The following is a 16,642-nucleotide window of genomic DNA, read 5'->3' as shown; positions in this document are numbered from 1 at the left end:
ATGCAATAAAATAGAGGATAATAAAAAACATCCAAAATGAGGATGTAGAAAAAAAGGGACCCTTGTACAATGTTTGTAGGAATGTAGACTGGTACAACCACTGTGAAAAACAGTATGGGTTCAACAATTAAAAATGGAACTACCCTGTGATCCAGCAATCCCACTTCTGGGTATTTACCCGAAGAAAATGAAAACACTAATTGGAAAAGATATATGCACCTCCATACTTGTTGCAGCATTATTTTTTTTAAAAAAACTCCATATATTTGGACAAAAATTATTGTAAATGGAATAAAGAAAAAAATTAATTACATACAAGTATTACTGAATGATGTATATCAGATTGTAGACTGTGACTGATGTGATATTTCAACTGATTTGATATAATGTCTGTAATAAGAAACAAAATAACTAAGTATTAATATATTAAGAATTCAACTCAAAAAGTTAGAAAAGAACTATGAAGCAAACCAGAAGAAAGTACAAGAAAGGAAATATAGAAACATAAATTAATAAAATAGGAAACAAAATTTAACAATGCTTAATAAAGCCAAAATTTAATTTTTAAAAAAGCTTACTAAATAAGCAACAGTCTGATAATCTTAAATAAGTGAAAAAAGAATCAAGACCTGAATAACCATTATTATCAACAAAAAATGGGGACATTACTAAATAAATATTCGTATTTTTAAAATGGTAAGGTTATGCTATAAAATATTTTATGTCAAATAAGAAAACTCTGATGAGATGGGCAATTCTGCGAAAAAATACAAATCAACACAATTGTATTCAAGAAGAAGTTGTAAACATGAGTAAGCCATTAGATGCTGAAGAAATTCAATCAGTAACCAATACCTGTGCCATCAAAGATACCAATCCCATATTCTTTTGAAGGCAAGTTTTATCAAACTACTAAAGAACAGACAATCTCTACATTATATAAAATATTCCAGAGAATGGAAAAAGAAGAAAAGTTCCTCAATTCATTTCATGAATTTAGTAAAGCCTTGGTACCAAAGCCAGGCAAACTTGTTAGAAAGATGAAAAATTATACTCCAATCTCACTTTTGATAAGTCTCAAAAGTCCTAATTAAAATATTAGTTAATTGAACTCAACAGATGTATTAAAAATACAATAAGATCAAATGGGCTTGATTTCAGGAATTAAGGGATAGTCTAATTTTAGAAAATCCATTACTTCAAGTCACTACTTTTAAGCCGACCAAAGAAAAAACAATATGTACTCATCTCAATGTGTTTAAAAAAATTAAATGAAATTCAGTATCTATGGGCAAAAAAACCCTCTCTAAACAAATTAATAGAGGGAAAAGTTTAATCTGACAAAGGATATCTACCAAAACTTTCAGTAAACATTATACTTAATGTAGAAACTTTAGAAACATTTTCATCAGAGCCATGAGCAAGATGAGGACATCCACTCTCCAAATTCCCATTTAATGTTGCATTGGAGAGATCATTGTCAATTCCGTAAGACAAGAAGTAGAAATAGATTTAAGCATTGGAAAGGAAGAAAGTGTCATTATTCATGGACTATCTGACTAGCTACACAGAAAACCAAAGAGAATTTTCAGACAAATTATTTTAAGTTTTTAGGGAGTTAATCAATGTTGCTGCATAGAAGATGTTTTTAAAAAATCAATAATAGTCCTTTACAGTAGCAAAACCAATTAGAAAATATAATTTTTAAGAAGTTACCATTCACTGGCTAAAATAAAAAAAAAAACTTATAATCCCAAGTGTTGTTGAGGATGTTGCTTGCATACATTGCCGGTAGGAATGGAAAATGGTATAGCCACTTTATAAAACAGATGGACAATTTTATTAAGTTAAATGTACAGTTACAATGGGACCCAGCAATTGCACCCTAGGAATTTGCCCAAGAGAAATGAAAACATGTTCACACAAGGACTTGTCATGTGAATGTTTGTAATAGCTTTATTACAGCCAAGACCTGGAAACAATCATGAGCTGGTGAATGGATCAACAAACTGGTACATCCATACAATAGAATACTACTTAGCAATAAAAAAAGGAAACTACTTATCCAAACAAAAACATGGATAATTTCAAAGACATTATGCTGAGTAAAAGGCACAAAAGACTATATATTATACAATTCCATTTATATGAAACTCTTGAATATTCTTGAATTCTTGAATATAAAAATATATTATTTTGACAGGAAACATTAGTGGTTGCCAAGGACCCAGTGTGGGTGGAAAAGACTCACTTCAAGGGGCATGAAGAAACTTTCTGGAGTGATGGAAGTGTTTTATGTCTTAAATGTAGTGACAGTTACACAACCGTATACGTTTGTCAAGACTCATCATATTATAATTGATTAACTTTATGTAAGTTATACCTCAATAAAGCTAGTTAAAATATAGCTACCACTTGCAACAACAAGCAACACTATTAAGTAACTAAGTATAAATCTAACAAAAGATGCCTGTGATCCTTATGGAAAATATTGTAAGCACTACTGAAGGACATAAAAAGACTTTAATGAAGAGAGACATATATCATTTTACATATAGGAAAACTCATTAACTTAAAGATGTCCACGGTCACCAAAATTAATCTATAAATTCAATGGAATTCCAAACAAATTTGAAAAGGATTTTTCATGGAACTTAAGTTCGTTCTAAAATTCATATGAAAAATTAAAGGACCAAGAATATTCAAGACAATTATAAAGAAGCACAAATAAGAAAGACTTATCCTATAGATATCAAGACTTAGACAACTAATTAAAAGAGTGTAGTATTTGTGTAGAGAGAAGCAAACATATTGGTTGGAAACAAGAGAGACCCACACACAAATATAAGAATATAGGTAACCTTGATATAACCTTGATAGATGATAGAACAGGAATTGCAGATCATGAGAGGAAATGATGGATTAGTCAATAACTAGTATAAGAATAACTGCGTGTTTACATTGGAACAAATAACATTAGTTTCCTAATTGCATCATGTACATAAATAAATTCCAGATGATTTAATAACTAAATGTTTTAATTTTTTTTAACATTTTAAAAGAAACTTAGAATAATATGTGGTATCTAGTTAGGAAAGGATTTCTTGAATAAGACACAAAAAAACACAAATAGTACATGATGGATGAAGTTGGCCACATCGAAAAACCCTCTACCCTTCTAGTTATATTGTAATAAACAAAGTTAATAGGTAGCTGACAGACCTGGAGAAGACATCTGCAACAAATATATACCAGACAGATACAGATAACATAAATGACTACCTTTCATAAAAAAATAAAAACAAAACAAAAAACAAACAAACAAACAAACACCTAACAGTGGGCAAAATATTGGATGATGCACAGAAGAGAAAACCTGAATGGCTAGTATATATTTGAAAACATGCTTTTATCCTTGCTAATAATCAGGGAAATGAAAATTAAATTAGCACAGAGATACTACTGCGTAGACTTCAGAGTGCCCCAAAGAAAAGCATCTGCCAATATTAAATGTGAGGAAATAGATAGTTATACACTGTGTGTGGGAATGTGTGTTTGTACACCCACTTTAGAGAGCAATTTGGTAGTACCTAGTGAGTATGAAAATATGAGTATACTCTGAACCAAAAATTCAGCTCTTAGGTACCTCAAATAAATGCCAGAAATGTTGGGGTGTCTGGGTGGCTCAGTCGGTTAAGGGTCCAACTTCGGCTCAGGTCATGATCTCACAGTTTGTGGATTCGAGCCCAGCATCGGGCTTTGTGCTTGACAACTCAGACCCCGGAGCCTGTTTCAGATTCTGTATCTGCCTCTCTCTCTGCCCCTCCCCAACTCATGCTCTATCTCTTTCGTGCTCTCAAAAATAAACAAACATTAAAAAAATTTAAAAAAAAAGAAATACGAGAAATGTATTCAAGGATATTCAGTGCAACATTGTTCATAATGATTAAAATTTATTAACAGAATTGTCCCTCCTTTTCTAGACCAAAACAGTTCTAGATTTTAAATTTATAAGAAACTTTCATCCTTTGATTAGTCCATCCAGGGCAACCTCAAAGCAGGGATCAGAGAAAAATAATTCCAGCTCCCAGACTCTTCTTTTTAGCAAGTGAGGTATAAGGAAAAACAAATCCACAGTATTCCATATAAAAAAGAACAAGGTAGAACAACCATGAGTAAATGTATCAACAGGAACAGGTATGAAAAAAAATGTAAAGTGGGGGGAGGAAAGCAAGTTGCAAAAATTTATGATGCCATTTGTGCAAAATTAAAACATACAAAATATTACCACATGCTGTTATGGATACATTCATATGTAGTAAGAGGACCGATATATAAACATGGAGAATGTACATCAACTGTAGGATAATAGATACCTCTGGGGCTCAAGAGATATTGGGTTGGGGACAAAAGGAATTTTCACTATACTGGTAATGTTTTATTTCTTAGAAAACAAGCTCCCTGACAAAAGTAAATAAATAAATAATGCCTTACCCATATGCTGGAGCACTATGCAAATGTTACAATGAATGAGACTGATTTATGTGTGCAGATACAGAAAGATCTCCAAGACAAAAAGCTCTGTAGAATTATTATGCATGAGCAATGTCTTTTGTGTAAATATGAAAAATTGAAATGTATATAAATGCTGGTATAAGAATACAAAATTTCTGGAAGCACCCACAACAAACTGTTTATAGCAGTTGCCCTCAGGGAGGGAGACTGGTGGTCTGGAGTTGAAGGGAAGCTTAGTTAATCCTGCTTTAACTGCCTGCCATGCACAAATTATGTATTGTTCATTAAACTTAGTTTTGAAAAATTTGCAAACTTGAAATCAAAGACCTGGTGCCTTGTGTGATCTTTAGGTTAGTATTCTTTGTATATTGAAGATTACGTAACATTTATTGGATTTTCTTTTAATAAAACTTCCTGCTGGGCCTTTGTGACGAGCAAGCTGGCAATTAAGGAAGAGGTGTCACTTTGGTGAGCTGTCCAGCTAAAAGATTTTTTTTTATTTCCCTTAAGGCCAAGAGCTATATCTGAGACATCTTGGCACCTCCCCCCAAAATTAGTACAGGCCCTTGCCTGTGTTAGTAAATTATACCCATACATTTATTCCTTCATTCATTCACTCATCTATTCATGCAACAAATGTTATTAGAGAACAAGTTTCATTGCAAACATAAAGTTTTTCAAGTACTTTGTACTTGAAAATTTTTCTCTTGGATTTCTCTGGGATGGCCAGGGATTTGGGACTGTTGTTTTATGGGAAATATGACTTGATATTAAATAACCAAGTCACACATGAACTTCAGAGTTATTATCCATTTGTATGTTTGCAAATACTAGGAAAATTATTTTCCTCCACAAATTACTTTTGATAAATTTGAATGATGGTGAAAGGAGAATATATTGTATTAGTGAAAATGACAATAGTGTTACTATTGTCTGAAGCCATTGGCTCTCTTTCTCCAATGACCACCATCCTCTCCTGAATTGAGATAACCCACTCCTCCCTGGACTTCCTGCCTTGAGTCTCTTCCTTTGCTTCTAATATCATTTGCATAGCCACTCAAAATATATAGCTTTCTAAAATACAAGCATGACTATGCTGCTTTCCTATTTTAAAAACTCTTTAATGGCTTCTTATTGACTTCAGGATAAAGTCCACACTCTTTAAGACAGTGTACAGGGACCTCCATCTTCTATGCCTGCCTATTTCCCTGCCTCTTTTCTGCCACTCCTTAGTGGCATGCATTATTTTCTCTGACTGAAACTCTTTCCATCTTCTTATTGGCTTGAAATACTTCTATTCATCCTTCAAAACCCAATGCATTGGAAAGATTAATGAAATAATAGATGAAAAAGTGCTTTGAAAAGAACAAACAAAAAATCCCAATGCATATGGCGGGTCCTCCAATAGACCTTCCCTGTTACTAGTTCCTCTGCAAACTGATCCCAAAACTCTTTTCTCTATGTTATATCTACATCTTATACAGTCTTATTGTTGCATTCATGATGTTGCAATTCCATCACTTTATGCATCTGTCACTTCCACTAGTCATTGAGCTCCAAAGTCAATAGTTCAGTTTTCCAGCCTTTCTTCATCTTTATATCCCCAGCATTTAGAGTACTGCTTCACACAGAGGGATCCAATATTGTTTGTAAACTTCGAAACCAAGGGATGACAATGACGGTGGCCTGGAATACCAGGCAATGGTCCTATCTCTGCAAGGACTCTGTTTTATATGATGTTTACATAGCATTATAGGATGTTCACACAGCCATTAAGAAACTGGAGAGAGGACTCACTAAGTGCTATACAAAGAAGTTTTACTACCTCCAACCAATAACTTTTCTGTATAACCTGGAAAGCAGGTAAAGCATATAGAACCAGCACTAAAGAAACTTATAGAACCAGCACTAAAGGAACTTACTCAGGAGGCCAGATGTAATCTGTTTACCAAGGATGGAAAAATGACAAGGTAACTGGTTTAAAACACTATCTCTGGCAGCTTGTGTAAGAGGACTTTTAATTTGATTATAAAAACCAAACTATAACAGCTGTGCTTTTAATTAGAATGTAGAATCACTTAAGGTTGACTGAAAGCTTTGGGGGAAGGGGATTTAGAAGTTTTCAAATTATATTTAATGATATAAAAAAGTAAGACTATTGCTCCCACCTTTAGGAATCCAGATATCTTTGAACTCAAAGACAAAACTATCTTCAACTTCCATGATCAGCAGCATCATTCACGCTTCTCAAATATGATATTAGCACAGAGCATGTGGATTTATACTTGATAAAGGCTTTCCCACTCATCATCTCATTTGAGTCCCACAGCAACCCTGTGGAGTCAGTAGGAAAAGGATGATTGCCCCCATTCAAAGTAGAAAAAAACGGGATTCAGTAAAGGCAACTGATATACCAGATTGCACATTCAGTGGGAGATCCAGGTCTAGAACCTCGATTTTCTGTCACTAGTTCTAGTACTTTTCACATTGTACCCTCCCAAGCTACTGCTTAGTGCTTCCAGTAGCCTCTGGAGGCTGGCCTAGATGGATTGTGGCTCTGACCCATGTGACATGTCAGATATTCCAATATCCAATTTCACACCACTTAGTCAGCAGTCACTGAATGGAAGTTCAGGATGTCATGAGAAGCAAACATTGATCTTTCAATTAAAAAGCAAAACTCCCTCGGGAGCCAAACTTAAAAATAATTGGTTTTCTTGTTTGAACTGTATCTTACCAGTCCCTGCTTACAGAAGGCTAGGAGTGTTTAAAAGATGGATACATTGGCAAGCATTATGCTCTTACTAAACCCAAAGGGGCTAAAAATGGGTTGGCCGCAACCACCTGAAAACTAAAAGTGCCTTCTTGTGATGAACTCTTAGTTCTTCGTTTTGGAAGGCTGTTGGGCCTCAGGGAAGTCAGAGAGAAAAGTATAGTTGTCAAGAGATGAAAGGTTGGAAAGCCATGATTCTTAAGGTCCTATTGAATCTTTTTAAAGGATATATAATAACATATCTGTCATGCTGTTACTGGATCTACTGGTCAAACAACATAGTAGTGGTACAGCACACCAGTTACCTGTCTTAGCAATTCACTTTGGTTTCCACTAAGTATTTTCGGCTTCACATATACAGATGAAACCAGAAGACAGGCTCTGAGGAAGCAAGGAGCACATCTCTTCCGTGGGCTCATCATAGTCATCTAGGGATGGCTTAAGTTTCCAAACTCAAATGGAAGGAAAATGATGAGGTAATTATCTTGATAATCACTATCAACACCCATCTTGACCCCCTCTCTTCTGAAAGACTATCCTTCTTTCTTGCTTGAGGATCATGCCTCCACTTGTATATTTCCCCATGCCATCTCCTCTAACCTCCTTTGAGACACTCCTTGCTCCATCACTTATCCTTTACATGTCGCTCATATTTCCTTCTCTCTGGACTTAGACTCTTTGGCTAGAATCTTGGTCAGGTTTTTCCTTTACTAAAAAACAAAAGCAAGAATAAATATGAATATCTTCTGTCAATCCTCTTTTACCCCTGTGTGGTTTTTTTTTTTTTTTTTTGCTCTCTCCCTTTCCTTTACTTCACCCAGTCTTTTTGAAATAATAGCCCACATTCGTTGTTTTTATTTTTCACCCCATCCCTCACCTCAGTGCAGTCAGGATTCTTGCCCCAGTGCTCCAATATTCGTTGCACCCTCTTTACTAACAATTTTGATGGTTTCTTTCCTCCCTTGCACTCTGTGTTATCACCCTCTTGGTTTCTCCAACTTCTTTGACCCATTTAAAAAATCTTTTTCTACTCTTTCTTTCTCCAAAAATATGTGTGCTCCTCCTCCCTTCTCTGTCTTCAGCCCCTTACATATTTTGCTCAGTGTTTCCAAAATCAATTGTCAACACCATCCTCAGGTTTCTGATTGTTTACTCACATTATTCCCTCTTCCTGGAATGCCTTCTCTCTCTTCTCCTAAGAAGGTATTACTTTTGTTGGACACCCACCGTAGCTCTGATATAGTTTACTTAATCCTGTCCTCCAAACTCCTTTTTGCTAAAGCAGGGTTTTTTTTTTAACATATCCATCATGGAAATCTGCCTTAATTTCTTAATTTGTTGTTCAGCTTGAATGATAGCAATCTCCATATGGCTCCTATTATCCAGTTACCTGACAAAAAACTCCTGTCTCATAATATAATTAGCATCTTGTAAATTTACATTTACATCAACATGCATAAGATTAACTTTTTATCTCCAGGAGAAAGAGTTATAATTGAAATACATGTACAATATAGTAGTGAAATTATCATTATTCTCAGTTTTTTCATCTGAAAAATCAGTTGAGACAAATCAAAGACCTACTCCCAAATACCTGACAAGATAGTTGGGAGTATTAAAAATGATGATGGATCTAAAAGTTCTTTGAAAGGTATTAAACTCCCGACATGTAAATTACTAAATTGAAGGTAAGTCTTTCTTCAGGTATTCACGTATTACACATAAGGGCAGAGCAGTTCCTTCTCTGTTACTGACTAGATCTGAGATGCAAAAAAAAGACAGTTTACCTGCCTGGATCTTCTTTCTCAGTTACAAAATTAAAGTGTTGGTCAGATGATATTTTTAAAGTCCTTTCTGTCTTTAATAATCCATGGAAAGAAGTGGAAGAGACTTAACACTTATCATATGGTTCTTCCTTACAACTGTTTTTTCAAATATCCCCCAACTCTCTTGCCCCTCTTTTCTTCCATTGTTTTCATTTGGCCAAATTCCAAACCTTATTGAAACCAACTATTTGCCTACTCCACCCTGGCAGCTAACCATTGCCAGAGAATATCATTCAAGAAAGCAGTTTGGTTTCACCTTCTTAAATTTATGATCTCAAAGATCAAATTGCCACTCCATACTGTCTGGCAATCATAGTATTTGTTCTAGTAGGATACTCTTTTCATTTCCACTCCCTCAAACCTCCCATATGTCCTTCTCTACCCTCACTTACACGGTCCTACTTCTTTGAGAAAAGAGAAACCGTTAGAAGCAAACTCCATCATCTTCCTAAGATTAAATCTAGCAACGTAACTACAAATGTGTGTTTTATCTAGCTTTCCTCTTGTTAAAAAGATGAAGTGTTCCTGTCTTTACCAAAGATTAACTTGTGCCCTGTAACCCATCCCGTCTCACTAAGAGATTTCACTCCCCAAATTTGCTCCTTATTTACTTGTGCATCATCAATATCCCCTCCGTGCTGGATCATTTCATTAGCATACAAAAAAGGTAGGGTCAATTCTCATTTCCTCTTGGTTTTCATTCTACCTCAGTGACTCCTCTTTTTCAATATACTTTTCTTGTCCTTCTTTGTCAGGTCTAAGAGAAAAAAGTGTGTTAAAGCTTAGTATAAATCATTCTTATATACCCATAATTTCTCTGTAGGTCTTGTCTGTTATCATGGCTTGAATATTATCTATATTCTAATAATTCCTAAAGTTATATTTCATTCCAGCCCTCTTCTCTGGGCTACATACTCTCAAATGCAGCTGTCTGCTTCTCCTCTACACTCAGGATTCTCATAAACATCTCAAACATATTACCTCCAAATTGAACTTGTGTTTCCCCTAAACCTTTCCTCCATGTTATCACCATCTAAATAAATGAAACCAGTAACTCAAACCAGATACTCAGGAGCTATCTTCGATACCTCACTTTTTATTACTCCTTACATCTAATTTATTAGTAAGTCCTGGCATTTCTACCTCCAAAATGTATCTTGAACCTGTCCTCTGTCCATTTTTTTTTTGCAAAACACTTTATTCAGGATTACTATCATCTCTCACTGAAATAGTCTCTTACCCGTCTTATTCTCATTCATTAAAGTTTTTCTCTAATTCATTTATTACACAGAATCAAAAGTGATTTTAAGCTCTAAATTTGATTACAATGCTGCTTAACATCCTCCAGTGAATTCCTATAATATTTAAGTTTATTTTTTACTTATGTATTTTTAAGTAATCTCCACGCCCAATGTGGAGCTCGAAATCACAACCATGAGATTAAGAGTCACATGCTGTTTCAACTGAGCCAGCCAGGTGCCCTCCTATAGTATTTAAAATCTATGTTCCATTGCATGGACTAAAAGAACCTAAGTGATCTGGCCCTTTTCTATTTTTCCTACACCCCTCTTCTTCATTTCTCTCTTTGCCTCTTTCTGTTTATTTCTCTCTATATGTATCCAACTCCCCCTCTACCATCTATTGTTTTTTCTCCAGTTTATTTCAGTTTTTCTAAGACTTTAAATCATTCCCTCAAATCCTATTACCTCTGTCTAGAATACTCTCTCTACCACCCTCACCCCCAACTCTTACATGACTATCTCCTTCCCATTTTTTTAGGTTTCAATTTTTTTATGCTTTTCTTGACCACTGCAACCAATATACCCCTCTCCCAAACACACATACATATAGCATATTTCCTATTTGGGGTCTTTGTTTTTTACATTCATAGTAGACAACTCAAAATTATTTTATGTGTCTCTTTCTTCATTTTTATTCTTTATTTCCCACTAAAATGTTAACTCCATGAGGTGTGGAGAGTATTCCTGACTTGTTAAAAAAAATCTTGACTTTTTCCTTATTTTATTCTAAGCACCTTTCAAAGAGTTTAATGCATAGTAAGCACTTAATATTGTTGAATGGATTAATGAACGTATTAAATAACTAATATGGACCAGTGATTGTGAAAAACATGTAATACAAACCTATATACCATTCCACAGATGGGGTAACTGGCTGTCAGACAAGTGATGTGATTTGCTCAAAGGCACACAGCCATTAAGTAGCAGAGCTGGAATTTGAATTCAGGTAGGACTTTTTTTACTATAACTAACCATCACCCTACTATCAGTAGTTCCCTTTCTTGCCACTATGCTTCCTCTAGTAATGTTTAGAGAACTTATTATCAAATAAGTTTTAAGGATTAAACATCCTTCGACATAACGAATTTCAATTCATATAATTTAATTGGTAAGGAGTTTCTAAAACAGGAAACAGATTTGATCATAGACCTTACACAATTTACACATAAGTGATTCAGAATACTCACTACTGATAAAAACACCAGGAAAACTGTAGGAAAAAAAAACAGAATAATATCTCCAAGGGTAGAACACTTTTCCCTCTGTTTTTTTTTAAATAAATATCAGGAAAAATGTGCATATTTATGTGTCACAGTCACAGTTTCAAGGCCCCATACATTCTACAATATTATGGGGTAACTGAAGTCATGGATTAGCTTTCCAAATGGATCTTGGGGAGACTGTGGTCAAATTTATTAATTAAGATTAAGAATCTTGAACTTCCAGAAGAAGGCAACTATGCTTGATATGTATGATGCTTCTAACCAGTTTGATCAAAAATAATATTTGATCAATGGTCATTCTTTATATTTATATTTTTATTTTTAGATCTAAGTCATGGCTAGCAATGAAGAAGAAAATATGACTCAAATTTCAGAATTCATCCTTTTGGGTTTTGGGGATCTTCATGGCCTTCAGTTTCTTCTTTTTGGGGTATTTCTGGTCATCTATGTGGTGACTGTCATAGGCAACATTGTAATCTTAACTGTGGTGTCAGCTGATCGCTCCCTTCACACCCCCATGTATTTCTTTCTTGGCCATTTCTCCTTCCTAGAGATTGGCTACACCACTACCATTGAGCCCATGATGCTGAGGACATTGTTATCAGCTCACGTGCCTATTTCCTTCCCAGGATGTGCTTGCCAGTTTTATTTTTTTGCTGCTCTAGTAGCCACAGAATGCTTCTTCCTGGCTGTAATGTCTTACGATCGCTACATAGCCATCTGTAACCCATTGCATTACTCCAGCATAATGGACTACCGGGGTTGCTTACAGCTAGCTGGTGCCTCTTGGGTGGCTGGATTTCTGGCACCCATCCTTCTCATGATCCTCACTTTTCAGTTAACATTCTGCACGACCAATGAGATTGACCACTTCTTCTGTGATTTGAAGCCCATCATGAAACTGGCCTGCACTGATACTCAAGTAGCTGAGATGACCTCTTTTATATGTACCTCTTTATTTGCCCTTGGCCCCTTCATGCTAACTCTAGCATCTTATACTCACATCATCTCCACCATTCTGAGGATCCCTTCTACCAAAGGGAAGCAGAGGGCCTTCTCCACCTGTTCCTCCCATCTGATAGTGGTCAGTCTGTATTATGGAACACTGGGCATTGTCTATGGCTTCCCATCAGGGCCACAGTATGAAGACTTATTGAAGTTGCTTTCCCTTCTGTATACAGTGCTCACCCCTGCTCTCAATCCTATTATTTACACCCTAAGAAACAAGGATGTAAAAGTCGCTCTGGGAAAATTGGTGAAATGAGGAATGTAGACCTCACTAAAAGAAAGTTTGATTTTTCTAGTTGTTCTTGGCACTTTCTGAAAACTCTGGCAAAGTGGAAATCTTTCTACAGTGTCAAGAATAGTTACTATGAAATTGATGAGTTTTCCTTTGTTTCATCAACTTTATCCACATTAACGAACAAAAAGTGTGTTAAACTTTGATTTGTTGGATATTATGTAGGTTCTGGGCACTGTGCTAAGTTCTTTGCATGGACTATTGTGCTAAAGTCTCATAGCAACACTGTGAGGTAGCTACTGTTATTTTCCCAGTTTTACAGATATCACAACTGAGTCACAGAAATTGATTCACTTGTTCAAAACAATCCAGCCGGACAGTAATAATACCAGAATAACAATTTGGACCCAAGGTCTGTTTACCACCAAATCCATGATTTTTCCACTAACTCAGGGGAGCTCAGAATCTTGGAGTGCCCAAAATGGTTGTCTTGGACCATAGAGGACATTACTGTAGATGACTTGTCTTAGGAAAACATGAGTTAGATGTGAAGTGAGAAGAAGTAGAAACATAATGTAATGCAATCTAAATCCAAATCTGTCTCTTTTTCCCACCTAAAGTCTTGATAAAAATGCATGAGTTAAAAATGTCATGGGATTAAAATTCATTTTAGTTTCTCATTGCAGGATTATTTATTAAAATAAAATATTAAAATCAACTTAACTGGCTCAATAAGTTAAATTACATCCACACAATGGAATACAGTACATCCATAAACAAACAAAAACAGCATAAAAGAATGAGTAAGCTCCACATGTGCTAATATGGAAAGAGTTCCCTGGTATATTGTAAGTACAACAAAGTGTAGTGCAGTGTGTATAGTATGATACTATTTGTGTAACAAAAGGTAAAACAAATAATATTTATACTTAATTATAGATGTATAGACTATTGAGGAATATGAATTCAGTGAAATTAATTGCTTCTTGGAAGAGAAATTAGGTGGAGTGGAAGTGTACCTTTTGAGGTGGGAATCATGTAAATAAATTACTTACAGAAAAGTCATCAAAGTTTAACATATCATTGTAAATTATACAAGAAGTAGAATTATTTTATTTTATTTTTTATTTTTTTAAAATTTACATCCAGGGGCGCCTGGGTGGCGCAGTCGGTTAAGCATCCGACTTCAGCCAGGTCACGATCTCGCAGTCCGTGAGTTCGAGCCCCGCGTCAGGCTCTGGGCTGATGGCTCGGAGCCTGGAGCCTGTTTCTGATTCTGTGTCTCCCTCTCTCTCTGCCCCTCCCCCGTTCATGTTCTGTCTCTCTCTGTCCCAAAAATAAATAAAAACGTTGAAAAAAAATATTTTAAAACTAAAATTTACATCCAAATTAGTTACCATATAGTGCAACAATGATTTCAGGAGTAGATTCCTTAATGCCCCTTACCCATTTAGCCCATCCCCCCTCCCACAACCCCTCCAGCAACCCTGAGTTTGTTCTCTATATTTATGAGTCTTCTGTTTTGTCCCCCTCCCTGTTTTTATATTATTTTTGTTTCCCTTCCCTTATGTTCATCTGTTTTGTCTCTTAAAGTCCTCATATGAGTGAAGTCATATGATTTTTGTCTTTCTCTAAGAGAATTGTTAAACAGCCCACTTTTTAAATTTTTTATTTTTATTTTTTTAAATATGAAATTTATTGTCAAATTGGTTTCAATACAACACCCAGTGCTCATCCCAAAAGGTGTCCTCCTCAATACCCGTCACCCACCCCCCATCAACCCTCAATTTGTTCTCAGTTTTTAAGAGTCTCTTATGCTTTGGCTCCCTCCCTCTCTAACCTCTTTTTTTTTTCTTCCCCTTCCTCATGGACTTCTGTTAAGTTTCTCAGGATCCACATAAGAGTGGAAACATATGGTATCTGTCTTTCTCTGTATGCCTTATTTCACTTAGCATAACACTCTTCAGTTCCATCCACGTTGCTAAAAAGGGCCATATTTCATTCTTTCTCATTGCCACATAGTACTCCATTGTGTATATAAACCACAATTTCTTTATCCATTCATCAGTTGATGGACATTTAGGCTCTTTCCATAATTTGGCTATTGTTGAAAGTGCTGCTATAAACATTGGGGTACAAGTGCCCCTATGCATCAGCACCCCTGTATCCCTTGGGTAAATCCCTAGCAGTGCTATTGCTGGTTCATAGGGTAGATATATTTTTAATTTTTTGAGGAACCTCCACACTGTTTTCCAGAGTGTAAACAGCCCACTTTTATATAGTAGCATGGAAGCATCTCTAGACACTGAGGAGACTTCTCTTCTCTCACAGGTAAGTTATAAGCTCTCTAAGGGCAAGGACCTTGTCAATACTGTATTCCCCCACAGTGCCCTAAGTATCAAAAAAGTGTGAATAGCATAGATGTTAAATTTAACATTCGCTACTATCATCCAAGACAGGGCAGGTCAATATCCATTGAGCATAACAATGCCTAGCAATGTATTCCCATATCTATAATGGAAAACCAAGGGGAAAAGTACAAGCTGTTTATCTGATGTTCTTCTCATTCCCCTATGGTAGTGCAACCATAAAGGCTGGCAAGAGGTTGGGCATGAAATGAGAATGGTTTCCTAGGCTCTTACTTACACTGTCACTAGAGTGATCTTCCTGCAATGAAAATTTGTCCACATCCCTCCTGTGTTTAATCAACCTCTGCCACAAGGATCCCCAATTAAGAACAGAATGAAGATCTCATACTCTTTATGACTCCATGACTTCGCACATGATCCTTTTCTTTTTACCTCTGCCTCGCCTCTCCTGGATTTCCCCTCCTGTTTCCATCCTTCAAGCCTAACTCAAGTATCAGATGTCAAGTGTTGCAAATTCTGTGAAACATCCCTGATCCTTCACCACCCCTCTAAAGTTAGGCCTTCTTTTTCCCTATGCTACTGAAGCACTTTGCATGTATTTGTATTTTAGCATTGATAACGATACAGTAATTCTTTGCATATGTGTCTTTTCTCTCCACTTAATGAGTTCCTAAAAGTCAAAGAGTATGTCCTATTCATTTCATTTGTCTCTAACCCACTTTCATCTCCAAATCTTCCCAGCACCTAGAACAGGGCCTGACACAGAATGGGTATTCAAATGAACACTTAAAAATAAATATGATTGAGACACTTGGGTGGCTCAGTTGGTTAAGCATCAGACTCTTGATTTCAGTTCAGATCTCAAGGTTCATAAGATGAAGACGTGTCAGACTCTGCATTGTCAGCACGGAATCTGCTTGGGATTCTCAATCTCTCTCTCTCTCTCTCTCTCTCACTCTCTCTCTCTCTGCCCTTGCCTTTCTCTTTCACTCTCTCTCTCTCTCAAAATAAAATTAAAACACCTTTAAATAAATAAAAAAGATAAGATTATTAAATAACTTAAGTCACACAATTAATTAGGGGATGGTTATACCTGTGACTCCTAGTAAATTGTTCTTCTATTATATAATGCTGATATTTATCCTGCAGGGTAGTGGTTTACCTGCCTAAAGTAGAAGCTGAACTATATAATGTCATAAGGTTACTTCCAGTTCTTACAATCAGAGATTGTCTTAGGGCAAATTTGACAGAATTTGTGGTAAGGAGTAGAGAATCTTTAGCATTTCCTCGAGGGTCAGAGAATAGCATTGCCATGAGTCCTTGGAAAGGCAGCCTGAAGTATTCACTTATTCATATTTTAATACATTTGTTAAGTATAAATTTAATATATAAATA

General features: G+C 35.8%; 1 protein-coding gene across 1 annotated transcript; it reads left to right on the top strand.

The window, feature by feature from the left end:
* Positions 1–11,996: 11,996 nt before the first annotated feature.
* LOC101091768 (olfactory receptor 10A4-like) lies at positions 11,997–12,902 on the top strand. Its single transcript, XM_004000921.2, has one exon. The coding sequence runs from the start codon at positions 11,997–11,999 to the stop codon at positions 12,900–12,902; it is 906 nt and encodes a 301-aa protein (XP_004000970.2).
* Positions 12,903–16,642: the final 3,740 nt, after the last annotated feature.

Source organism: Felis catus, chromosome X, assembly GCF_018350175.1.
Source record: "Felis catus isolate Fca126 chromosome X, F.catus_Fca126_mat1.0, whole genome shotgun sequence".
Classification (NCBI taxonomy): domain Eukaryota; kingdom Metazoa; phylum Chordata; class Mammalia; order Carnivora; family Felidae; genus Felis; species Felis catus.
The sequence above is the reverse complement of the archived record's forward strand: the minus strand, read 5'-3'. Positions and strand labels throughout refer to the sequence as shown.

What these genes read in the sequence shown, in the direction of transcription:
- LOC101091768 (XM_004000921.2), top strand. Translation starts at nt 11,997, where the DNA reads ATGACTCAAATTTCAGAATTCATCCTTTTGGGTTTTGGGGATCTTCAT.